The 25,594-nt window shown below is 56.6% G+C and overlaps 1 protein-coding gene across 2 annotated transcripts; it reads left to right on the forward strand.

Moving 5' to 3' along the window:
- Positions 1-323: 323 nt before the first annotated feature.
- Positions 324-23,013, forward strand: SHF (Src homology 2 domain containing F). 2 transcript variants are annotated; one of them, XM_088538217.1, is made up of 7 exons: positions 324-803; positions 8,976-9,105; positions 10,804-11,022; positions 13,079-13,216; positions 17,004-17,175; positions 17,575-17,694; positions 22,205-23,013. In XM_088538217.1, the coding sequence occupies exons 1-7, from the start codon at positions 324-326 to the stop codon at positions 22,389-22,391; spliced, it is 1,446 nt and encodes a 481-aa protein (XP_088394343.1). In that variant the 3' UTR covers positions 22,392-23,013. The 2 variants fall into 2 exon arrangements, with proteins under 2 accessions (XP_088394343.1, XP_088394344.1); XM_088538218.1 differs by lacking the exon at positions 13,079-13,216 and having other exon boundaries at positions 414-803.
- Positions 23,014-25,594: the final 2,581 nt, after the last annotated feature.

The following is a 25,594-nucleotide window of genomic DNA, read 5'->3' on the forward strand; positions in this document are numbered from 1 at the left end:
GGGCGGGCGCTGGGGGGAGCCGGGCGGGGCGGCGCGGAGGGCGGGCCGGGCCCCAGGGAAGCGGCGCCGGGGCGGGCGCCGCCGGAGCAGGGGGCGGGCGCTGGGAGCGGGGGGAGGCAGCGGGGCCGGGCGCCGCCGTCGCCGCCGGAGCGGAGCGGAGCGGGCGCCGCGAGGCGGGGGGGAGCGGGGCCGGGGAGAGCCCCGCGCGGAGCAGGCGGCGCCGCGCTCCGGCAGGTGGCACTGGCCGCCTCCCCCGCTCCGCTCCGCTCCCCCCCGGCCGGGGCTGCCGCTCCGCCGCCGCGGCGCGCACTCCGCGAGCGCCGATGCTGCTGAGCGGAGCGGCGGCCGGCTCGGAGCGCGGCGGCAGCGGCGGCGGCGGCGCCGGGGCGGGAGCGGCGGCCGGCGGGGCGCCGCAGTGCGTGGGCACCATGGCCCGCTGGCTCCGCGAGCACCTCGGCTTCCGCAGCGCCAAGCCCGCGCCGCCCGCGCCGCCCAAGCCCGACTACCGCGCCGGGCCGCCGCAGCCGCCCCCGCCGCCGGGCGGCGCCGCCGAGCCGCTCGCCGCCGCCGCCCAGCCCGACATCGTGGCCGCCTACCGCCTCCAGAAGGAGCGCGACTTCGAGGACCCCTACAGCGGCGCGCCCGCCGCCGCCGCCGCCGACGGGCCGCGCTACGTCTCGCCCAAGCACCGGCTCATCAAGGTGGAGGCGGCCGAGAAGGCGCCCGCCAGCCCCGTGCCGCCGCCCGCCGCCCCCGCCTCGCCCCCGGCCGGCCCCGAGCCGCCCACCGAGCCGCCGCAGGAGGTGAGTGGCCCGGTGCGACCCGGCCCGTCGGGGGCCCCTCCGCTTGCGACGGCCTCCCAGGGGCACCCAGGCAGCGCCACGGCCTGGGGATCCTCCTGCCCCGAACTGGGAGACGTAGAGTCCTGCAGCTTGGGATGCCCCTGCCCCAGACGTGGAGGTTCACCCAGCCCCACGGCCTGGAGTGCTCCTGGCACCCAACCTGGGGATCCCCCAGGCTCCCAACGCGGGGAGGGTGCTCCAGCCCCACAAATCGGGCTGCTGCAGGAGCCTGCGCCCTTCTGGCCTCTGTGCTGGTTGTGAGCGGCAGGGCCTGGCTGGCGCGGAGGGCAGAGAACCCCGCGCGGTCTGGGACCTCTGCAGCCGAAGGCGTGCTGGGGCCCGGGATGTGCTTTCGGGAGCTACGCTGCTCCCAAAACTGCTCCCAAAATGCTTTGGTGGAGCAGCTGGGCCCCGAGAGCGCTACTGCTTCCTGTCCTTCGCGCTGGCAGCAATAACATGCCCGTCAGATGTCAGCAGCAGCTCCGCAGGCACTGCGGAGGCGGCTCTGCCTGTCTCCTCTGACTCCCTGCCGGAGACAGGTATAATCCCCAGCAGGAAATGTGTCCGCTCTGAGGTGAGAGCGCAGGGCCTGCCGTGCGCCGCGTCCTGTCCAACCCCCGCTTCGCTCTGCCACGATTCCTTTCCAGCAGAAGTGCTTGGCACTGCGTGGAGGTGAACGCCGGCGTTGGGCGCTCACGGCCCGGGAAGGCTCTGCCACGCAGCGCGGCGCCAGCCCGCCGCCTTCCCGCCTGGCTGCCCCCAGGCCCACATGCCCTCACGGGAAAGGCTCATCTTCCCCCTGCTCCTGCGCAGGGGCCTGGCCCGCCTGTGCCAGCGGTGGCGCGCGGGGCCTCCCCAGGCTGCCGTGCTGCTTTGTTGGGGAGAAGCGCCGCTTTTGTCTGCCGCCTTCGAGCCGCCGTCTTGAGAGTCGAGCTCCGGGCCGTGCCGGCGCCTGCCGGCTCCCTTCTGCGCTGCCAGTCGCCGTCGCGAACGGGGCGGCTGCCACCAGTGGGCTGGAAAGCTCCTGGGAAGGGAGAAAAGTCTCCAGCAAGATGAGGGGCAGGAGCAGGGGACACCTCTGAGCTGGGGAACAGGTTCTTGCCGTCGCTGGGGAAGAAGCCAGAGGATGAATGCACTGGGGCGGCAGCCGCCAGTGCTGGGCCTCAGTATAGAGGAGCCGTTGTGGGGACGGTGCAAGGAAAGGCAGGAGGGGTAATTAGTGCCCGTCAGCACTGCGATGTGCAAGATGGGGCTTGTCAAGTGAACTTGACGGGATCGCAGAGCTGGTTGACGGAGGGAAAACTGTTGATATCATAACAATATCCCGGGTCTTGGCATGACCTGACATCCTGATTAAACAAGCACGGGGCAGAATCTGCTTGGGAGCATTTTGAATGGATTAGAAACAGGTGTTCCTTGTTGCAGCCTGGCTCTTGGCTTTTGAGTGTGAGAAGACCAGGCAGATGTTGGAAAGTTTAGAGAAGAGCCTCAAAGCTCTGGGGCATCTGCAGAAATGCAGCTAATAGCATGAGGCTGAAGAAGGCCCTTGCTCTTAACCGAGGCAGACAGTGATTAGATTATCTCCTGATCTTCTACATGCCTCTGTGGGGAGGAGGTTTGTGATTCCTGAGGACTGCAGTACCTGATGGACAAAGATAGAGCTCACGTGGAACACATCTAGCTTGGTCATCCTTTCTGCCTCACATTTGCTGTCCCCAAGATGGGCTCAGCTATGGAGAGGGCTCCCCAGTTGCTGGGAGAATTGGTGGTCCTTTCTGGTGGCCTTCAGACCAACCCTTGGCTGCATGTGGCCCAGCAGAGAGGGACCTGGGAGCCCACATAGGCTCCTCTGGTGGGGATGCAGCCCTCAGCATCCCTGGGTGCTCAGGAGGTGGTTTGTTGGGGCTTCCCCTTCCTCCTTGGAGGCCACATTCTGCCCGGAGCTCAATCTGGGCTCATTGGCTCTCCAGAAGGTGGAGGACAGTCTGCTGGATGGTTGCTAACACCCCTGATGTGTGCTCATAGTGACTGGGACTCCATCAAGCTCCTGGCTATTGACCTTGAGTTGTGATGATGCTGAAGGCGAAAGGAGAAATTTAATTCTAAGCACAGGCAAAGCTGTGCTGGAGCAGAGAGACTTTTTGCTCGTGAGTGAGACACGCTAGCGTGGCATTGCCTAGGGCTGTGAAGCAGGAATGGAAGTGTGTAGTACCTTAGCTGCTAGGTATGGGCATGGGGTAGAAGCAACAATCTGCTCGAGGCAGACTGTGTGGCTCTGGCCTGGGTCAGTGCTGCTGAGGCTCATTGAATGTCTTCATTAGAGACCTGACAGTGACGAACGTGGTAATAAACTTTGCAGCCCTTCCAAGCAAGGAGGACGAGGATGGGCAGGGCAGGAAGGAGCAGCGATGATTCCAGCTGCGGGGAGCCGGGTCGCGCGGTTTGGCCAGGCCAGTGTCGTTGGTGTTACAGGCCCTGCACCCTGAAGATGGGGACCACGTGCCCTGGGAGCCCCGTGCCCGCTCGGGCCACGCTGCCCTGCGTGGAGAGGCAGGAACGTCTTGGCAGCGGCACCCTTCCTGCCTGAGCCTCGAGCGTGCGGTCGATGGTTGTTCCGTTCGCCTTTCTTTTCTTTGCGTGGGATTTGCAGCATCTCGTGGGCATGGCCAGCGCCCCTGCACTTCAGGGCAAGCTCTGCTGTAAAGCTGCGGTTTCTGGGCACGGAGTGCCCCGGGCAGCTCCTTCTCCATCTGCGTGCTCTCTACAGTCCTTTTGCTCGCAGCAGGGGATCCCATGCAACTCACCTGAGCAAAGTGGGTACCTTTGAAAAGTTGTCTTCTGGGCACTGTTTTGGGTTAGGAATGGGGAGCAGTGTTGCCAGGATGCCCCTCGATGCAGCAGAGAAAGAGGATCTGCCTCTTTTGGGAGAGAGACCTCCCATTGCAAGAGAGCATGGGGACACGTGGGTGCCTGGTGGGCTTGGGGATGGGGTCATTTCTTCAGGCTGTTGCCTCTCTTCCTAGCTTCACCTGCAGGAAGGATCTGGTGGGCAGCTATTGCGACCCACTGGCTTGCAGTGCTGGGAGGACCCACCACACAAGGACCCACCTTGGTGGGGCGCTTGGAGCTTGTGCTGTTCGGTGACATCTGCCTCTTCCTCAGCACCCTGGGGTCCCTTGTCCTCAATGAGCCATTGCATGCCAGAGGCAGTGGGGACAGGGATCACTGTGTCGGGATGTGCCGCTCCGAGCGCTGCCTGGTGCCCACAGCTGCTCGGTGGCCCCGTGATTAGGGCCAGGCCTGAGCTCTGGGCTCCCCTGGCGCGCACAAGGTCAGTGCTGCAGGGTGTGGGAACGGCCGGCCAGGAAGCTCCTGGGCGTGTGTCTTTCCTGCAGGAGCCTCCCCGAACTGAGTCATCCTGCAAGATGTCGCGCCGTCCGCACGGGCTGCCCTCGTCCAGGGTCCTGGGCGTCCTGCGCGTGCACCTTGGTTCTCCCTGCGTATCCCGGCCTGGCCTTACCCGTCAGGAATCCTCTAGGCAGGGAATCTGTTTCCCGTTTGGAAGACCAGCACCTGCTTCACTTTTAGGCTTTGCTTTGACCTCTGCCAAAAGTAGTAAGCTGCAAGATGACAGCCTTGCGCCCGTCTTTGGGTGCATGTGCTTGCAAGGAGGGCAAAACTTGGGCAGTTCTTGCACCCCAGGAGAGAGCAAACTGGCTTCAGCTATAATTTAGAGGGGCCCGAATGCAAAACAGAGTGTTTTACTGACCATCTGGTGAGCTACTTTACAGCTACTTTATCTCCAGGGCAAGCAACTTTGGTTGCTGATGAAGTGAAGAATCTCTCCAGGTGTCCTTTGGATAGAAAGAGACCTTTCTGTTAAGCAGGGTGTCTTATTAGAGAGAAGGGGAAGAAAAAGAAAAAAAGGCCGCTTGGACATTTGTAGGTAAAGACAGTGCAAACAGCCTTAACTCTGACCTGGGATTTCTCTATCCGAACCATGAACTGTCTCTTGGATAGCTGCCATCTGTCTTGTTCCCTGGTGTACAGGGCAAAAAATCATTTTACCGGCGCATCAGCAGCGGCAGCTTTCTGCAGCCTCTGATTTTTACCAAGCTCGGTGCGTGCTGTGGCTGTTTCTGTGCACACAACCTGCCCGTGTCCCTGCTCTCCCTCGCTTGGGAGCATCAGCCTTGGCAGGAGCCTGCGTCAGCTCCTGCTTCCTGCCCCTGCTCTCCCGTGGCTCGCCATCCGAGGGGAGCACTGAAATCCTGCCCGGGTGATAGGTACAAGCCCAATTTGGGAGTGTGCAGCACTGACTGTGTATGGCGAATTTTGAGCGTCTGCCTTTGTCAAGGGGCTTGGGCTTTGTGCAATGCGTATTTAACGCTTCTCTTTCTTGCCTTAATTTTGTCTTTTTTTTTTTTCCTCCTTTCTCTCCTTACAGAGAGCATAAATAATAGAGGAAGACAAGCCTTAGCACTGCATTAGGGACCTGAGTGTGCATTGACGTGCTAGATAAATGCAGGAAAAATCCTCGGGTGCCTGAGAAGAATGTGCTGAAGGTGTCCAGGAGCCATGGAGACCTGACTGCTCTGTGCAGAGAGCTGTCCTGGGACCTTGGCTGTGCGCTTCAGGCACAGCCTTTTCACCCGAACGATTTTGAATATAGCAAATAAACCTGCAGTGTGTTTGAGAGGGAGCCAGCGTGAGTTTAGCAGAGCAGCCTGGCTCTGGGGGAGCTGTGTGGAGAGTGGGGCTGCCGACTGAATTCTGCCACAAAAGATGCTCAAGTCGTCTGTGTGCTGGCAGCAGGACTGAATGTAGCCGTTAGCTGCAGCTTTCCTACCTCTGATGCTGCAGGAGAGAATGGGAAATGCCATCCTATCTCCTAGCCAGAGCATTTGAATGGCATACAGGGATTGCCCGGGCAGTGAGCGGCTCCTTCTACCGTGCGGTAGGCAAGCAAAGCATCCGAGTCTTTGGCCTTTGACTGGACCGGGACGGAGCGCGACGCCCCTGGGAGCTGTCACGGTGCTGGGGGTCACTGCGGTGACAGCTCCGGCTCTGCCGCCCCGCTCTGCGCCCTGTGCCCTCCCGAGCGACTGCGGGCAGAGCGGCTGCAGCGTGGAGCCCCGCGCGGCTCCGCAAGCCTGGCGCTCCCATTAGGAAATGTCAGATCCGCAGTTGCCCGGGCAACCTTAATTCGGGCCCCCGCGTGCAAATGCATTAGGACACAATTGGTAATTGCGCGATCCCTGCTGTTTGTCCTCCCGGAGCCCTGCTGCGTCGCCTGCGCCGGCGAGGAGATCCATCCGCGCTGCTCGGGCTACAGCTCCCGCTCGCTTCCTTCCCCATCCCGGAGCTGTTGGAAGAGTAAAGTCAGCATAGTGTGACCCCTCTGAACCCAGAGGAGCGGACGCTCGGGTGCCTCATTGGAGACGTTTGCTCTGGGTCTGAGCTAATCCGGGTAAACTGCATCTCACTTGCGTAGAGACCATCTAGCTTCTGCAGCCCCTGGAAGCAAAACCAGCAGGGTTTAGGTCGCTTAACAGGTTCACAGCAGGGACCTGTTGGGGTTTCTCGGCTTCATTCTGCTTCCTAGATGGGCTGTCGGAAGCACCTCAGTGGGTGCCACAATCTGCAGCCTCACTGGGGCTTGTGTAGCCCTCCCTTCCAAAACCGGACCTAGGAAGCACTGGGGAAAAAAGTTAATTTCAGTGTTTTTGCTGGCATTTGCAAAGAAGTCAATGAGCTGGGGCTAAGGAGCAGATCCAGCAGCTCCCTTCTGCAGTTAGCTGGGTTCTAGCCTGCTGCTTTGGGGAGACAGGGTGATTCCCAGCTTTTGCAGGACTGCCAAGGCCAGGGAGGGGGGACTTTACGCTATTTAGAAAAAGGAAATGCCACGTGTGTAGTCTCATGGCTACAAAGCACTAGTGCCCTGTCTTGCCTGGAGTTGTTTGGTGTTTTTGGGGTGGGAGAAGGCAGCCAGGTGTGAGTGTACCTAGCAAAATGCATCTAGGAAATGGGCTTTGTGGTGGGTTTTAACACGGGCAGGTTTGGCTCCGGGTAAGAGGAATGAGCAGGCAGCCCCTTCCTGACCCCGGGAGGTTCATCCTGCTGCGTTTCGCAGCCCTGCAGCAAACTGTGGAGCACTTTGCAAGGAGCGTTTCTGAAGAAAAGTTTTGGGCGGACTCTCCTCGTGCTCCAGCGGTGGGGAGCAGAGTGCTGCAGTCCCCAGGGTTTAGGATCGCCCTCGGGGTGCTGGGAGAGCCGCCGGGCCGAGCCAGGCAGCGCCGGCCGCATCTCCCACGGATGATGGAGGAGACAGCAGTAACAGCAGATTTCCTGTCTCCCGCCAGGCGCTGGCTGTTCCTGGAGCCCCGTCCTGGCTTGCTGGCACCAAGCCCTGCCTGCAGGGCCAGGAGGAGGTTTTGCTCTTTCCCTCTCATCTGGAGAAGGCCTTTACTCCTAGCAGCCATGTCTCCTTGCACTGGTGTTCATTTGCTCGTGGTTTTGCACCCTGCTGACCCTCTTGGCCGGGAACCCGCCACTGGGGAGTCACCCACCGTCCCGGGCCCCGCAGAGCCGCGTTCCTGCGAGGGCTCAGGACCCTGGCGAGGTGTTTACGGCTCCAGTTCCGCTTCGCTTTTCCTGCTGCGTTTAGTTGCTCAGGGCTGTTGTCGGGCTGTCCTCGCAGCGGAAGGAGGAAGAGGGGCTGTTTCAAGCGCCGCTCCGGAGGACGAGGTTAATCCGGGAGCGACGCGGGGCGTGAGGAGAGCGCAGTGGGGAGGACGGGCGGCTGCCGACGACCGCGTGCCGCGCTCAGGCCGCTGGCCCTGCCTGCGGGAGCTCGACGCAGCCAGCGTTGCTCTTGGAAAACCCACAGGGCCAGACAGCTCGGGGCTTCAGCATTGCGGGTCTGCAGCTCGCATCAGCAAGCTGAGGTGTTCGGGTCCTCTCTACCCATGCTTTAGGCCGTCATTCTTTGGCAGGGCACAGTCTGTGTGGTTCCAGGCTTGCTGGAAGCTGCTGAGATGCTGAGGAGCAGGAGGGTGGCCCCGAAGGCTGGGGAGGACTGAGCTCCATGATGTCTTCTCTTCCTCATATCCTTTCATGGCACCTGCTGTCTGACAGGGCAAACTTTGGGCTTGTTTCTTCCCTCCTTGTGGTGTTCACAGGCCTCTGGCTTGGGGTTCTTGGTCACATGGAGGAGTTTCCCATTTTGCTGCTTGGGGTGCTTGTGGGGGTCCTGCAGGGACCTGGGAGGCAGCAGAGGGGAGCTGCTGCTCTGCTTGGTGCCATTTTGTTAGGAAACTTCTTCCGACTGCGCTGACAGGCCTGCAGGAGCCCTGGAAACAACCGGTTGGGCCAGCTGATGCCTCCTTGCTGGGAGCCTGTAGCTGTGCAGGGCCGCGCTGGGGAGGTTCGAGATCCTGCTCCATGGGCCCCTTCTCCACCTTGGGTGCAGAGAACCCGACTGCGATGCCTTTGGCAAGGCTGCCAGAGAGCATCTGCGCGCGGGATGGCGGGGGGCCCTTGCCTGGGTGTCTGTGCAGGCGCTGCCGATGCTAACGGAGGAGGCCGGGCTGCCTTCTGCTCCGCTTGGCTCAGGCCCAGGTTTCGGGACAAAGGCTGGAGCGTTTCCACCGCCGTGAGCCTCGTGCTGGTGCCTGGCAGCGTGGCTGGCTCCCCGCACCTGCTCTGCAGAGCCTCTCTGATACGGGTGGCGTGGTGAAGCCCATCGGGTGCTCTGCTTCAAAAAAGAAAAAAGGATGTGAAAGGGAACGGAGGAGGCAGCAGCCTGCGGCTGTTTTCCCGAGCTCTCAGTGCCCCTTCGCTTTGTTGCTGGTGCCATCGCCCTCTGATGCCGGGCGCGTGCCCTGGTGCAGGCCCTGGTGCTTTTGCTCCTGGGCTTCAGGACCACTTGGGGAAGGGTCTGCATTGCCACAAGGGGTCTGTAACAGCAGTAGTATCGGCAGCATTTGCCCCTCGCTGGCTTTGGGGGTCCCTGCTGTCACTTTGGGCCACTCGTTTTGCTCATGGTCATGTTTCCTGGGGACTTCATGTGGCCCCTTATGCCCTGGAGGAGGCAGAGAGTACATTAACCCTTCTATCCTGCTGCTCTTCCAGCTGGCCGTCCTGGAGGACTATGCAGATCCCTTTGATGCTACCCAAGTGGCTGGTAGCCAGACAGGACTCGAGAAGGTGATGGAGAATGATGGATATATGGAACCGTATGAAGCCCAGAAGATGATGGCTGGTAAGACTAAAAGCTTTCTGCAAAGGCCAGTGTACTCTTAGTATCTCTAGTTGCTGCTGCTGCATGAATTCGATGGCCAGTCTTCTTCCTAACCCATGACATAAGCTTGTGCCAGGTCCCCAAGATAAAGCTCCTGAGAGCTGGCTGGGGCATCACTCTAGTGGGGTGCAACCACATTTTCTCAGCATGACCCACATGTGAGGAGCTTGCCGTAGCCAGAGCGTTCTTGAAGGGTAACTGAGCAGCAGAGGCACCTCTGTGTTTCTGCTGATTGCTCTTAGCTCGGCTCCACGCTGTGGTGCCGCCTCCTGGATCATGGTCCCTGCTGGCAGACTCGCCCCAGGGGCAGCGGGATGGCCAGGCACGGCTGAGCCGCTGCCTTTCAGCGCTGACATTCGATACGTCTCGCATAATACAAGGAGGACGTGGGAGCCATTTAATTCAGCTGCCACTGGTCCTGAACGTGCTGTTCGTCGGCAGCCGCCGCAGCGGGGTCCCCAGCGGGCTCGTTTATGGCTCGCAAGCAGGAGGGGTGCGAGCGTGCGCTCCCGACGGCACCGCTCTCCCCGCTGCAGCGCGCGGGGCTGTTACGCCAGGTTGCACACTGTAGGCTCCGGCTCCGCTTTGCAATCCTGCGGTTTTCCTGGAGCAAATGGTTTTGGAAAGCTGAAGCGGCTTCTGGAGGAGGCTGTTGCTTTTTTTGGGGGAAAAAAAATGCAGTGAGCAGCAAAGAGGCTTATTGTGTCTGTGAGGAGACGTGTGTTCCTGTTCAACTTGAGGGAAGGGCGTTTTATTCAAATTTCCCTTTTTTTTTTTTTTTTTTTCCAGACTAGCTGTGCTGGATGTTCAGGGAATAAACCTGCTCTCATCGCTCTTGCAGACCCTGTAGTTGGGGCGCTCTGTCCTTGCAGACCTGCTGGATGTTTTGCCATGGGGAGGGAAGGGGTCTCAGTGCTGGGGGAGGGCAGCAAAGCTGGCTCAGTGTTTTTCTGCCCAGCAGATGAGTTTGGCTCCCAAGAGACCTGCCCGCACTGGGCACTCGGGGAAGGGCTGTGGGGCACCCAGGGTCAGTGTCTGTCCAAGAGACCTGCCAGGAGCTGTGCCAGCACCGTGCCACGGTGTAGCTCCCTCTATGACCCCTGATGAAGTCCTCCAAAGTGTGCTGCTTCCTCATACTGCTCCTCCGATGAGCTTGGAGGCTTTAGCAGCTGTACCCACTTCTGTTCTGCAGCCTGGACGGAACAGTAGGGTGAATCCAGGAGTCCTGACCATCTTTCCCTGCCGTACAGTGACACCTGGACGTGTGGAGATAAATCTGCATTCCCATGGTGGTGGCATTTTCCCCCACCGTGGTATCTCTGGCCTCTCAGCATCTCCTCTCCACGGAGCAGCGGGGAGACCCCTTCACACTGTCCATCCTGAGACTGGATGGGGCTGAGGCATGTGGGGAGCCATCATTTGGTCCCAGCTGATAGCAGGCTGGCTCCCACCGAGGGAAATACTGCTGCTTTTTGCCCTTAGCTGGGTCTGCTGTTTCTTGCAGGTGATTGTTGGAGCTTTGGGATCTGCTCTTTTGGTGATGTGCCCTGCCCGCTGTTGTCCTTGGCTGAAGGGAAACCCTTCCACTTGGCCTTGGGGACCGTGGCCAGACTGTATTGCACATAGAGCTGATGGTCCTACTCTTTCATTTTCTGCTAGAGATTCGCCAGAAGGGCTTACGGGAGGCTCCAGCCCGGCCACTGCACCTCTACGACACTCCCTACGAGCCTGTGTCCGGGGCGCTGGACGCGGACGGGGAGCGCCTGGCCTGCCCGAGGCCCAGGGAGTCCCGGCTGCCCGAGGACGATGAGCGGCCGCCTGAGGAGTACGACCAGCCCTGGGAGTGGAAGAAGGAGCGTATCTCTAAAGCTTTTGCAGGTGAGCAGGACGGAGACAGTCTGCGGTTGGGGAAGGGTGGCTTGAGCACCTCGACAGGCTCTTCCCTGACAGTCCTGTGTGAGATTTTGCGGAGGAGGGAAGCTGCTTCCTTGGGTTCCCCTTGTTTTTGCAAGGTCTGCAGCAGCAGCCTTTGCCTCGTGGGAAGGATCTCCCACTTGCAGAAGCTGTTTGTCTTCAGCAGGGCTGGTGGGAATCAGCTGGGAGCACTGGAGGGCCCAACAGGAGTACCAGCCAGCCCAGCTGGACTGGTGCCCGGAGCTGCCTTAGCAGCTTCTTCACTGCCCATCATCTCCAGCTCTGCTCTAGTTGTCAGTGCGAGTTGCCCCGCACTGTTGCAAACTGCTGAGCAGAGGCCAAGCTGAACTTTGGGTTTATTTCGGCTTTTGCATGTCTGCCGTTGCAAAGGCAAGAGCTGGTCACTCCCCTGGGAGCCTTTGGCCGGAGAGCATCCGCCCCCCTGCCCTATTTATCCATCCTGCGGGAATCGATTGCGTTTGTGTTTGTTAATGAGGAAATCCATGCTGTGCATTAGTGCTGGCTCCAGTGCCAGCGCTGGCTAATTGCCAGGCTTTTATCTAGGGTGCAGCTTAATTGCAGCAGTATGTCTGCACCGCTGCCAGCGTGCGCGCGGCACCCGTGCTGGCAGGGGCTGGCGCCAAGCAGGGATGCAGGTGGAGCAGCATCGGCGCTGGGGCTCGTAGCTGGGACAGCGATTCAGCTTTTGGGCTCAGGCCCTGCAAGCTGGAGACTGCAAGCGTGTCAGGCTCTTGGGTTAGGGCGTCTGGATGAGCCTGCATGGGTACCTGGGACTCCTGGGTCCTGGCATGGATGGGTGCAAAGCCAGGTGTCCACAGCTTGGGTTCAGCTCACTGGGCTCCATAATGTGGAAATGCAGACACTGGGCTTGTGCTGAGATGTGTCTGTGCAATGGACTTGGGGAGATTAGTTGCCTTGCTTGAGGTGCATAGGTGAGGGTGATGAAGTGGACCCTTTAGTTTTGCGCCGAGCCCCACGGGGAATTTGTGCGTGGTGTGAAGCAGGATGCTGTGTCCTGGGGCACACTGGGACCTGCTGGCTGTTTTCTCCTGGAGCTGGAGCAGGTCCTGCTGTTGCGAGACCTTTGTCCTCTCTTGCGATGTTGTAACCTCTCTGCTGGCTCTCTGCCCCTTTGCTAGGCCTGTGGGATCCCGTGCTGATGGGCATGTGGAATGAGCATCACGAGCAGAGTTTGTCCACTTTTCCTCATCCTTCTCGTCACAGATGGTGGGTTGCCTGTGTGTGGCCTCAGGAGCTTTGCAAGTGCTTTAGGGCCTGGTGTGCTCATTGCCCCTGGCTGTGAAGCGGGAGCCAGCGAGCTGAGCATGTCCCCAACCTGCTGGCGCATGGCAGGGGAACTCGGACCGAGCTGGGTGACTGGGAAGCGCCTGGGGCAAGATGGCTAAGGGGATTTAAATGCACGGACAGGGCAGATGGTGATGAGACTTTCAGCCTAGGTCTACTGGATGGACTTGCACAGAGGGTTGGGGAGACCACATGCTCTCTCCCAGCCCCAGAGGCTTCACTGAGGCTGGCTGGGAAGACAGAGGAGGAGGGTTCAGGGTCTTGACATGGGGAACTTGCATCAGACCTGTTCCTGCTTGGTGCTGAGGAAGGCAATAAGTGGCAGAGCTGCGTGAACACCATCAGCTCCGAGTGTTTCCTACTTGATGATTTTCCAAGGCCTGAGGAGATCATGAGCCCATCAGCTCCGTTTGCTCCAGGCCTTCCCTGGGCCTAGCCCTGCTTGTGAGGGCCCGCTGTGACGGTGCAGGTTCCACTGCATGCCTTGCTGTACACCTCAGCCAGCTTCGAGCTGCATGTGCTCAGGCTCCTGGGCGTTTAATCCTCAGGTCTTTCCCTGCCACAACTGCTGTCCTTCTCTGTAGGCCTTGTGTTGCTGACATTTATTTCTAAGCCCTTTCTCTTTCTCTCTCTCTCTCTTTCTCCTTCTCTTTCTTTTTCTCTCTCTTTCCTACCCCTCTCCCCTATTATCCAGTTGAGATCAAGGTCATTAAAGACCTGCCATGGCCACCACCGGTGGGACAGCTCGACAGCGGCGAAAGCCCCCTGGATGGCGAGGCCGGTGCCTCCGTCCCTCCGCAGCAAGGCCAGCTGAGCTATGAAGACGCCAACGGTGGGTCTTGCGCGACCAGCGCGGTGTTTGGGGAGGCTGGAGCCAATGCCCGATGGGACCTTGCCTTGCTGGCCCTGCTGCCAACCCGGGCCTGAGATGCCACAGCATCTCAGAGGTCGCTGACCCTGCCACATGGTGAGAACACTCGCCACGTGTCCTCTGGTCATGTGTCGGGGACCAGGTGCTTAGAATTCCTCTATGGCTTTACTAGTTACTTTGGTTTCTTGCCTCTTCCTCCTTCTCTTGGCATTAAAGAGGTGCAAGGACAGCCTTGTGGCTCTTGCAGGTTCTGCTACGCTCATCAGTCTGTGTCTGACAGCATCTTCCATCAGATATCAGGATGGAATGTAAGACCAGGACAAGCATATGCTCATACTCCCCGCACAAATTCTCCTCGTGCCCAGCAGTCTGCAGCTCGGAACCTGAGCCTGGACCAGGCCGGCCTTTGTGTTTGGAAGCCCATAACAGATTGTCCTTCCATGAATTTTTCCAAGTACCTTTTGAAGCCTTCTAAGCATTTGACATCCGCAACATCGTCAAGCGGAGATCCCCAGTATTTCCTCTTGATATTGGAACTGCTCCCTTGATAACTTAATTTGATGCCTGTATGGCAACTGCTTCTTGCCATACCGGACCCCCTTTGCCATGTCGGTGCCACATGGAGCTCCGCAGACATTTGGCCTCCTCCTCCCTCCTCCCTCCCCCAGCCCCTCCTGGCCTCTCTGCTTGTCCTTTGCAGGACACGAGACGTTCGTCCTCGTCTCTTCCGTCTCCTCCGGTTATATGACATCTCTTTGTGCGCAGTAGTAAAGACACCCTAGGGATTTATTCAGTGACAGAATTACTGTCTCCTGCTTTGTACTCTTCTTTGCCCCCAAATTCTTAATATTTGATCGATTGTTTTTATTTTATTTCCAACTAATGAACATTTAGCTGATGTTTCTTGGGACTCCGAACACCCATGTCTCTTACAGGGGGTGTAACAGCTTAATCAGATCCTACCACTGAAGATAGGGCTGTGTGGTTTCCTTTTTTTTTTTTTTTTTATTACCCATGTGCATCACTTCATTTAGCACTGTTAAATTTCATCTACTATTTTATAGCTGAGCTGCTCAATTGCAGGAGACCTTTCCAAACCCTTGGTGGCTAGCGCTCGTTTTCGCTATCCTGAACGGCTAACTCTCGCAGGCACGCTTTGTCATTTCAGATTTGCTGTGTTTTCAAGTTTTTTGTGTGCGTGTTGAGCGGAAGAGACCCTGGGTTAATCCCCTTTGGACTTTGCTGGTTAATCTCCCTTATAAAAGGCAATGATTGTTTCTTCCCTTTTACCTGATTATTAATTTTTTAAGGGCTGTGCTTTCATGCCATGGTGGATTAGATTTTTTTAAAGAGCTTTAGGTGAGGGTTTTTGTCAAAATCTACTCATGCTGTATCGGTTGGCTCGGGCTCATTCACGTGCTCTTCACGAGAACTCAGCTGGATCGGTGCCACGTGTGGCAGCACCGTGTCTGTCTGGGTGTCACTAATTCTCCTCCCGACAGACACTGCAGTTTGCCAGGTGCAGATGTCTGATTTTTCTTATCTGTAATTAGCCAGATCCCTACAGAGCTTTGTAAAAGGATCGCAAAGGCTTTTGCTACCTCCTGGGTGTTTTTGAGCAAGGGATTGCACGTGACCACTGGTATTTATTGTGAGTTGTAGGGGAAGTCCAGAGCGAGGTGGCTGATCTCTGTGGTATTGTCCCAAATCCTCTGTAAAGGAGACCTTGGTATTGTCCCGAATCTTCTTTTATGGATGCTTCCATCTGAGATGAGTCCTCAATGTGTCCAAAAAAAGAGAAGCCTTGCAGGTAGAAACTTCTGTCAAGAAAATTTCTTTGCTATGCAGCCTCCTCTCTTCCCTCATCATTTCTTGTTCCTGCAGTCACCCTGATGAGCTTCTTGTTCCTGATGAATGCATCAGTTTGTCATTTTTCATGGTTTTAGCAACGCAAAGTCTTCCTCTCTCTCTTTATTTCACTTGCTTTGTTCTGTTTAGTTTATTTTGCCAGAGTTTTGTGTTTATTTTCTACTTTCCCTGTCTGGTTGCGACTTGAACTTCTTGAAGGATGTCTCCTCATTCCAAGGGGCTTCTTTTAATGCACCGTTTCATCATGTGCTCTTCCTCTGTCTCTCTCTGACAGATGCTCTGCATTTGTTCTGAGCACCTCATATGCAGACTTCAAGCTGTCTCTGGTGCCAGCCATCATTTCAGTGTTTTGATTGTCTTTTTAATGATCGTCCCAATTTTTTAGGTGATGAGTTGAAACTAGAGTTTTGTTGTTAAGTGCAAGACTGAATGTGGCAGTTTAAAAACAAGACTATTGTAGCAGCGTTGCTGGTCTGGACTTAACGTTTCGTCCCCGAGCTCCTCCTTGCCGTTTTTCAGCCATGCAGAGCTGTGAAGGATTCTGAATGGGTTTTCTTCAGACTCCTATCCTCTCCTCTCAGCCTACAGGCAGGCCAGGATGCCTGGTGACCTGCTCCTGGGTAGAAGTGCCAGTGGGACCTTGCCTTTCTCGCAGTCCTCATTTGCTTGGAGCATGGACCAGATTTCCCTCGAACAGCCTCCTTGGAGATGCCTAGATGGAGATATCCTTCTCCTCCTACTTTGGTGGCCGCTATTTAGCTTTCTGCGGATGGGAGGGCTGAGCCTGGCTTAGCCCGAGCCCTTGGGCTCCCAGTCATCCCCAGAGAGCAGGTCCTGTGGGACAGGCTGAGGGCAGCACGCTGGCAAAATCCTCCCAAAGGAGGGGACGAGGGTTGGGAGTGGCTCAGCCCAGCGGCTCCTGGTGATCTGGCACTGGCTGAGAAGGCGTCTGGAGCGCGTGGCAGCCGCTGGCACCTTGTCCTGGGGGTGAGGGGACGCCAGAGGAGGCCGTCGGGGCTCGGCTGCCTTTGGGGCGCCCGTTCCTCTAGCCGCCGGCGGCAGCGTCGCATCGGCTCTGCTCGTGGCTGCCCGATCAATAAGTAATTTGTGAGAGGGGCTTGTGTTGCAGGGCAGCAATAATGAACTCTCTGGAGGAGAGCGAAACAATATTATTAATGCTGAAATCATCCTGCGAGGAAATAACAGTCAGCGGATGGCAGAGTCCCCAGGGCACGGCTCCGCTAACACCCTGCCACTAGCGCGTCCCCCATCGTCCTCCCCTGCCAGAGCCACGGCAAGGCGGCCAGCGACCGGCTCGTGAGGCCCGTGGGGAGCTTGGTGGGATTGGGCACACGTGGTGGAAAGGCTGGGGTGGCCGCATGGAGGTGCCAGACCCAGCAGCAGTGCCCCCGAGCACCCCACGAATCTCAGCTGTGGAACCTCCTACTCATTTGACTACCCTTGAGGAGCTAAAGCTCAGGCATTTTTGGGGTGTCGTGCAATAGAAATGAGAGGCCAAAAGGAGAAGGCTCCCTGGAAAACATTTCCAGGAGATAAGACATTGCAGAGATTCCAGTTTGCACCAATTTCCAGCTTGGCGCAGCTGCAACTTGGGACTCTATAGAGAGCAAGAGGCCCAAAGCTGGCCTGGCCTATCTGTAGTTAGGCCAGGAGGATGGAGAAGTGAGTGGGGACCCAGAGTGATGCAAAATGTCTCAGGTGCTTCTGTGGCCAGCAGCATTCCCGTAGAGTTTTCCAGGCAGAAAATGCTCTCTGAAGCTGGCAGGTCCATTCTCAGTCCAGCCCGCTGCTCTGCATCCAGTCCTGGTTCTTGCTGGGGAAGCTGCCCTGCACCTTCTGATGTGCATCTGTCTTGCAGGCCAGGCGGAGGGCCTGGGGTACAGCCGGACTTCGCCCTGCAGGGAGGAGAAGGCCAGAGCTGCCCTCAGACACGGGACCAGCAACCTCAAGAGCACAAAGACGCTGAGCTTGGAGCCGGGGCCCTTCCTTGGGGAGAGGATTGACCCAGCCCTGCCCCTGGAGAGCCAGTGGTGAGTCCTGCTGCAAAAGAGCTCCCTAGCCCCTCTGCATGCGCTGAGATCCCCATAGTGAAGAAGCCCAGGATGAACTTGGTCCTGAACTTGGTCCTTTCTTCCCTGGTACCATGCCTCTGCCAGCTGCTGTTTGCCCCACACTTCTTGGAGCCCTGATGTCTGTTGGTGCCCTCTGCATCCCTTTTACGTGGCCTGCTCCTTGTCCCCCATCACCAACCTCTTTTACTTACATCGCTGAGCCTGAACGCTGCTCCTGTCCCAAGGGAGATGCTGAGTGAGCCTGTATTGCTGCTGCCTGACAGCAGGGGTACAACCTGTTTGGGCTCTCCTTGTGCAGGATGGGGCGTCCGCATCGGTTGTACCGCAGCAGCTTTCTGTTCTCTCTCCTGCCTACAGCTGGTACCACGGGGCCATCAGCCGGACAGATGCGGAGACGCTGCTGAGGCTCTGTAAGGAGGCCAGTTACTTGGTGCGCAACAGCGAGACCAGCAAGAACGACTTTTCCCTTTCCTTGAAGTGAGTGGCTTTACTCAGGGCTGTGGGACCGGGGTGGGTGGCACCTTCAGCTGTGCCATCCTCTGGCCGCAGCAGCAGCGATGCTGCCTCGTGGCCCTGAGCACTAGTGACTTGCGTGCAAGGGCACCCAGAGCCCAGGTATTGCACATGGTGAGCCAAATGTGGGAATATCCCTGGATATCGTAGCCAGGGGTGCCTGTGTTTGTGGCTGCTGGGAGGTGTGCAACATCTTCTCATGCCGTGGGTCTTGGACTGGGAGGCGAGCCAAGGGAAACAGGGTAACTTGGAGACAACTGCAAGACACTCATAACTTGCTGTAACACAAAGTTTGCGATTCTTTGCTGCCTAACACAGGCCCTTGACGTTTGTGTTGCCATTTGGCAAAAGTATCTTGCAGAAAGGCTTGCTAATCTGAAGGCATGCTGCTTTTTCCCTTGGCAGTGTTTGCAATGCAGACGGATAAAATGATGTGCCTTATTACTCATCCGAATGTGCCTGATTACAGTTTCCAGCTCTGGCTTCTCATTATCCCTTTCTAGCCTAGTTTTGTGGGGGAAGAAAAAAGTTTGTGTGATCACATTATTCATGGAGTTGAGGTTCTCCCTCTGTGCCTCCCAGCCCAATTAAGTGTTGTAGCTTGTTGCTCTGCCATGTTATAGAGAGGGTAGCAGTTTAAAAAGTGCCCACATCCAACACAGCCTGTGAAAACAGATTTTAAAAAAGTGGGGACAGAATTAGGAAGGGATATTGGGAGACTGTGTTAAATTTCCAAGGAAAAGCCCTCCGTGTGGGCTTAGCCCTTCTCAGGCTGCAGCTTGGAGTGCTGATTGCAGGGTAAGAGAGGTTAGAAACACCCGGCTTGTGAGGGAAGTTTGTCACCTTATCACACTACAAAGTCCAACCTGGGGATGCCAAAGTGTCCTCTTGGGAACCTTACATGATGCTGCTACCTTTCAGTTTTCTTTCTGTAAAACTGGGTTACGCCACTTTGGTTTGTCCGGAAGGAAACCTCACCTTCTCAGCAGAGTTTGGTTTCTGTTTGTTTTGGTAGATTTTGTTGTACTCTCTCCAAGTTTTCTGGGTTCCTAGAAAATGTGAGTCCTGAAGCCGCATGAGGCATCATAGCTCAAATCCTGCCTGGGCGGGAGTCCTGCTTCCCAGACCTCCTTGTCCAGCTCTTTTTTTGGGACTCTTTGGGCGGTGCCCTGTGAAATCAGAGCTGTTCCCGGATTGAAGATGGATTAGCAAATACTCTGTTGCCCTCCTGCAGTACAAGTATGTCATTCTGTTCCTGGCACACATGGAAAAAAAAAAAAGTATTTATGGAGCACTTCAGTTGTCTCTCTCTGACAACAGGCCATGTATCCCAAGCTTCTCTTAATATACTCTATGTTTTTCTACCTGTGTTTCTCCCCGGTGATTTGAGCTTTCCCCACATATTACCCAATGCCACAGTTGGGAATCAGATTGCTTTGTCTTTATTCTACCCTTTTTTTTGTTTCCTTTTTGCTGCCTTCAATAGGAAACCAGGGCAGACATTCAACTATAAATAGTCTCCCTTCCTTGTATCCTTGTAGCTTTTAGATCTCTCAACAAACCTTTCAAAAAAAAAAAAATCCCTGCTTTGATTTTTCTTTTTGGTCAGATTTTTTCCTGACAGTTTAATTTTCTCTTTTGAAGCACCATCTTCTACTGGCCTGTTGTATTTTCCTCTTGGCCTTTCCTATTTCTAACTGTTTTGCAGAGCTGGTGGTGCCCCAGTGATTCGTCTTGCCCTTTTGGGACAAGGTTCGAATTCAGGCAGTTTCAGATAGGGGTCAGTAGGCCTTAGGCAAGAAGATTAACTTGTCTAATTTGTACAAACATGAATGATTATTTGCCGCCTGCCAGAGTGAGACTTTCAGCAGCTGTTTTCCAAAGTAGCATTTTGGAGATGAGCATCACAGAAGTGATGAATCTCTGGTGGGGTTTGAGGCTGCGAGAAGCCCTCTCAGCTATCAGCTTCCAGGTGATGTCTGGCACCATGTGCATTTGAGAGTCTGAGAGGTGACAGTGGGTTTGTTGGCCTTGGGCCAGCTTGAAAACACTGTTGCTGGACCTCTCTCGTTTTTGTCACCTCTCTTCTAAGGTCCCCAAGGTCACCTTTGTGTCTGTGTCCCTGTATCCACCAGTCCTGGTGGATACCACCTTGAATGTCTTGCAGAGCAGCAGTGGTATTTCCCAGCTCTGTTCTGGGGCATCATGGCATGCTGTTTCTTGTGTGCTTAGAGGGCTCTTCCCACTACAGTTGTCTACGTGTTGTCGCACTCGTTGCCTGTCTTTGCAAGTTGAAGTCTCTCAGTGATCATAGGACTCCCATTGGGTCACCCCATGCTGGCCTTGGGACCTCTTGTTCCTTCTCACATGCACATGATGTTGAGCTGTAGTCTTCTGGCTGTGTTCCTGAAGGATATAATTCCGTTGGCACAGGGAGCTCCAGGCAGCTGCTTGGACATTGCCTATCTGCTGGCTGTGTTTACAGAGAGCACACAGCTTCTAAAACATGATTTTTACTCTGTTGCCTTTCTCAGTAGGGCCTTTTTAAGGCAAATCCCCTAGGACTTCTTTTCATGTAGTTGTAAGCTGGTTATCTGTATCTCTTTTTTTTTTTCTCTCTCCTTTTTGAGGAAGGAGGAGCAGCCAAGGAGATGGTCTGAAAGGAGAGCTCTAGTACTGACCTCAAGCCCTTTTGTGCCACTCTGAAGAAAAATACGCACAAAAGAGAGCAGCAGGAGTAGCTGTATCCATAGCATGTCAGCTAGCCTGAAGGATTTAACCCTGCCTTGACAGTCCTGTCTGATGCAGGCTAGCCAGCCCCTGCCTTGTGGCTGGTCCTAGGCAGAACTGTCCTGTCATCTCAAACACTCTGAAAATGAGTCCTATGTGGTTCGTGCCTGCATAGCAGTGAGGCTGCACCGTGGAGGCCTGTCCCCTCGCTTGGGGCAGGGGCTGCAGGCCATGGAGGAGCATATTCCTCCGAGTTTTGTCTTTGTCCTCCTGGCAGCTGATGGCAGCAGGGCTGTTGAGTTTGCAGCGGGGTTTTTGGAGCATCTCCCTGGGGATCTGGTGTTGGTCAGGTCCTTGGGCAGTGCTTGCTGTTGTCTCCGAGCTCTTCTTGATGCTGACCCCAGCTTGGGGGCTGGAGAAGGTGTCCCCCAGCCGTGACCTTGCTCCCCAGCACCCGAACCCAGGGAGTGATTTGGGGCACAACAGCCTGTATCACTTCTCCGTGGACCTGTACCACAGCCCTCTTGCTTTGGACCTCCAATAACCCTGTGCATCGCTCCACTGCCAGTGGTAGTAAAGGAGCAGGTCTGTCTGTCAACAAGGCACAGCGCCGCTGGACACCTGTGCATGTTCGGTGGCCTGGTGCACGCACACGTGCGCACACACAGGGTGCCCACGTGTGCAACGTGCTCCCTTCGGGGCTGTGCAGCCCCTCGTGCCGCTGCTGCTGCAGCTCTTCCCCCTCATCCAGGGGAACACGGGCTGGGGCAGGTCTCCCGTTGGCGGCTCCATAGCCCTCCTGGGACCGCGTGCCACGGCCTTCCTGGCAGCGTGGCCGTACGCGGGCCTGGCTTCTCGCGGGGAACGGCGCCTCTCCCCCGCCTGCCTTCTCCTGGCCTCCCCTCGGGGCAGTCAGTTCCCTGCCGCTCAGCTTGAGCGGCTCCTAAATGGATTGCAAGCCTATTCTGCTAATGCAGCCAATCTGTCCGTTACGGGCACCGTCTCCTCCAGAGATCCAGCTGGGGGGATGGGACCGGACTGTATGGAGTTGGAAACAGCTCAGCATTGCTGATGAGGTCCTGTCTGCTTTTAAGTCATCAATATTTTGCCGTAATGTGCATTCCAGACGCTGCAGACAGGCTGTGGCTCTCCTCAGAGACGCAAATTAATAGCAACAGGGCCATTAGCCCGTCACTTGGAATCAGAGCTCGTGGCATTATCTGCCTGCACAGCCTCAGATGGCTCAGCGCCCGCGCTGTGCCGGAAAACGGCCTTGCTGCGCTTAGCGGGTTTTTTACGGAGCCTGCAGGGTCTGTGCGTGGGGACACACGGCTGCTCTGGGGCTGCAGGAGGAATCCTGCCTTCAGCTGCCGCGTGGCGAGGCTGGGGAGGCACCAGCACAGTCCCCGCGCATGGGCTTGTTGCACCTTGCGAGGCTGCGGTGCTCCTGGCATGGCCCGCCGTGAGCATGTCCCCCTGCGTCCCGTGTGCCACGGGCTCCATCCCTCGTCATGGGGAGAGTGTTCGTGGAGGGATGCACGGTTTGGGAGGAGGGCAGGCCTAGAGAGTTGGGAACTGGAGGATGCGGGGCAGTGTGGGTCCAGTTGTGGCTGAGGCAGGGAGCCAACAACATCCCAGACAGGTATAGGAGGTGTAGGTGTTACTAAGCTCCATGAGGCCAGAAGCAGGGTAAGACACTGGGAAAAGCTGCCTCCTCTAACCCTCCCTTGTTCTTCCCTTACAGGAGCAGCCAGGGCTTCATGCATATGAAACTGTCCCGGACCCAAGAGAATAAGTATGTGTTGGGCCAGCACAGCCCGCCGTTCGACAGCGTGCCGGAGATCATTCATCACTATGCCAGCCGCAAGCTGCCCATCAAGGGGGCTGAGCACATGTCCTTGCTGTACCCGGTGGCTATCCGTACCCTATAGTCCTTACCCTGCACGAGCCTGGCTCGAGGCCGGGTGTACCCAAAGCTGGCCCGTCCTCGGGGCTGAGCACTGTGATGCCAAGGACGAGCTCCGGAGTGGCAGCCCGCAAGCGGCTCCTTGGGCACGGCCGGCGCTCTCTGGGATTGCTGCAGCCACATCCCTTGTCCTGCTCTCTCATGGGGATCCCGTGCTGCTGTTTTCCTTCTAGGCTGCCTACAGGAGATGCCCCCGTGCGAGCAGCTGAGCTGGGCCTGCTGCCACGCTCGCCAGCTGCCCTTGCCGGCCTCCGGGCAGAGCTCAGGAAGCAAGAACTGAAGCTAAGGCCGTAGGAGAGGCCTGGGGCAGGACAAGTTGGGGGGAAACCTCTACCCATGCGCTGCACAAGGGAGCTGGAAGGCCCAGCCTGCAGCCAAGGAAGCCCAGAGCCATCTCTGGCAGAGGGCAAGGGGAGCTAAGCAGGGCCTGCCTGGGGCTAGCAAGGAGCCGGGGGGACCGGGCAGGCTTGTGGGGCCCCAGTCTGCGTGGGTGCTCGGTACTTGCCACCTTCCTTTGCCAAATGTAAATAGTGACCGTCTTGGCCGTGCGTGCAGCACCGCTGCCTAATAAAGCAGTGCGTAGTCGCCCTGGTTGCCAGCCTCCTGCTTCGTGAAGCCCTAAGCACGCTCTTGTGCTCTCCCTCCACCTCTGGGATCAGGAGCTTCTGCTCTAGGAAACCTATAGAGCAAAACTCAGCGTGAGTCAGGGGGGGAAATCTCTGATGTATACCCTCATCTCTGGGTGTTCAGTGACTGCTGTCCTGTTCTCCATCTTCCTGTCACTTTATCTTTAGGTCAGTTTGTTCATCCACTTCCTCAGAATGAGTTTACATGCTGTAGCTATTAATGCATATCTTGCCTTTTCACCTTTGGTTTTTTTTCTGCATGCTTTCTGCCATGCTCTTGCCAATGCACTTCTAACCGTTGATCAAGCCAAGCTTAAGCTATCTGTTACTCATATCCACTAGGTTTCCTTGACCCTCCTTTTCCTGGGGCCCCCAGAGGGGGTGGAGGGGCCAGATTCACCGCTGACCCTCAAAACTTGAGCCTCAAACTTCAGCAGAACAGAGGGCTTGGAGAGCTTGTAGTCCACTGCCATCCTCCTTGTCTATGTTGCAGTGGGCATCTAGGTCCAGCGGATGCCATCGATGGCACTGAGGGGGCCCAGGGGCTTGTTGAAGTGTGTGTTGAAAACCACAGTCATCCCCATCACCTGCTCCTGGGAAGGAGTCTACCTGGGAGCTTCCTTGGGGAGAAGGTGGTGATGTTCCACAGGAACATGGGGACCTTGTGCACTGTCTGTGCCTACCTGGGGCTCGGAGAGTTCCAGGCTCTCAATTTTTAGCTTGGGAATCGCAGTCCCAGCTGGTGATCGTGGCTTTCGACCAGAACACTCTCAAATTGCAGCTGCAGTTTGGAGCCGGCAGGGACCATGACGTTTCGTTTTGGGATGCCTCAGCCTTTGTCGCTCCTTAAAAGGCAGCGGTTTGAGCTTCTCCTGGTGCTTGGTGTCACCTTACAGCTGTGCTGGCCCAGGGGCAGCTCCAGCTCACTGGCTGCCTCCCTCCAGCCCTACCAGCCTTCCAAGGAGGCACCTTGTCCTCCAGGGATGGGCCAGCTCTGGTCGGAGAGTTTTCCTCTCTTCGTTGCAGCTGTGAGGAGGATGGGCAAGTGCCAGAGACTGCAGAAAGGGCTGGCAATGCAGGGATGCTCTTCCAGAGATGCTCTTAGATGCCCTTGGTCCATTTAAAAGGCTTAGAAGGCACGTTAGCAGCCCTGGAGCTAACACGCTCACTCTGAAGCTGGGATTTGGGTGCACATGCTTAAATTAAACAGCTTTCCTAATCCTCCTAATGTGGCAAAGTGTGCAGCTCTCTGCAGAGACCAGCGTGCACACAGGCTCTTGCATAGCAGGTGGCAGTGGGACTGCTGGCTGAAATACCTGTGCTGACCCCACAACAAGGTCAGCAGATCCCTGCAGCTCTCCCAGTTGGTATCCAGACAGCAGCAGGATTTTGCCCGTGGCATCTTGCCTGGTGTGCTGGAGGCTGATGGTCGGGGTATGACACGATGCCGAAAGACACCCTGAGCTGCAGAGAAAAAGCTAATTTTGCAGCTGCCCTGGCAGCTAACAGCAGACAAGAAGGCTCAGATCAGCTTGAATTGAGCCTAGCACCTACTTCTGACTCAGAGAAGGTGAAAACCCAGCAGATGGTCTTCAGGGGACCTGGCACAGGCAAAGTTCATGGTTACAGATGGTAGCAACCAGGTCTGGTCCTTGCAGTCAGATGGGCACTGTTCTCTCCAGTCAGCAGAAACAGCCCTTTCATGGGGGAAGAACAGGGGGGAAAAAGAAAAAAAAAAAGAAAAAGGTCTTCCCCTGGGAATGGGGAGAGTGGAGAACATTTTTTTTTTCTTTGTGTCCAGCTGGAATTCTCTTCCTGCAACTTATGCTGTTGCTTTTGCCTTTCCCTGGGCACCTCTGAGAAACAGCTTTGCTCTGTGTAGTTGGAAATAGCAATGACATCTGTCTTCAGCCCTCTCTTTGCCAGGCTAAATACGGCAACTCCTTCAGCAACACCTTGTATATCACATTTTCTAGCCCCAACCACCTTGGTGACCCTTCACAAGACTGTCTCCGTATACTGCGGGGGACCAAAACTGGACACTGTGCCCAAATGTAGCCTCACTGGTGTCAAGTGTAGGGGAATATCCACTTCCTTTAACCTGCTGGCTACACTCATAGGATAACTCAGTTTGAAATGGACCTCAGGAGAGATCTAGCCCTATCTCCTGCTCAAAGCAGGGTCGGCCATGAGGTCAAACCAGGGCCAGGGAAAGCTTTTGGGGAGAGAAGCAGATTTGCCCCAGGCTCAGTTAGACTTTCTGCCTTTTTCATAGCATTAGCGGGATGGGTTGGGATGGAACCAGGCAGAAAGCGGGTTGCAATTTCCCTGTAACTTAAGGGCAATAGGAAGCCAAACAGACTGGACCTTCCACAGTGGGTGGAGAAGGGCCTACAAGAAAGAAGAAGGAGCAGGGTGCAGAATGCAGAGCGATAGTGAAGAGTCAGCCCATGGCCTGATGTAGGGTCTGAAGATGGACCCGAGTTTCTCCAGTGGGACAGATTCTGCGGAGTTAGTGTCTCAACTTGGGATCCCCATAGAA

The sequence above is a fragment of the Tinamus guttatus genome, unplaced genomic scaffold, assembly GCF_059628265.1.
Source record: "Tinamus guttatus ecotype Peru unplaced genomic scaffold, ASM5962826v1 Tinamus_guttatus_pri_ptg000942l, whole genome shotgun sequence".
In the NCBI taxonomy this organism is placed as follows: domain Eukaryota; kingdom Metazoa; phylum Chordata; class Aves; order Tinamiformes; family Tinamidae; genus Tinamus; species Tinamus guttatus.

What these genes read in the sequence shown, in the direction of transcription:
- SHF (XM_088538217.1), top strand. Translation starts at nt 324, where the DNA reads ATGCTGCTGAGCGGAGCGGCGGCCGGCTCGGAGCGCGGCGGCAGCGGC. An exon ending in CTGCCCCTGGAGAGCCAGTG is followed by an intron (nt 17,176 to 17,574) that starts GTGAGTCCTGCT and finishes TCCTGCCTACAG; the next exon opens with CTGGTACCACGGGGCCATCA. An exon ending in GACTTTTCCCTTTCCTTGAA is followed by an intron (nt 17,695 to 22,204) that starts GTGAGTGGCTTT and finishes CTTCCCTTACAG; the next exon opens with GAGCAGCCAGGGCTTCATGC.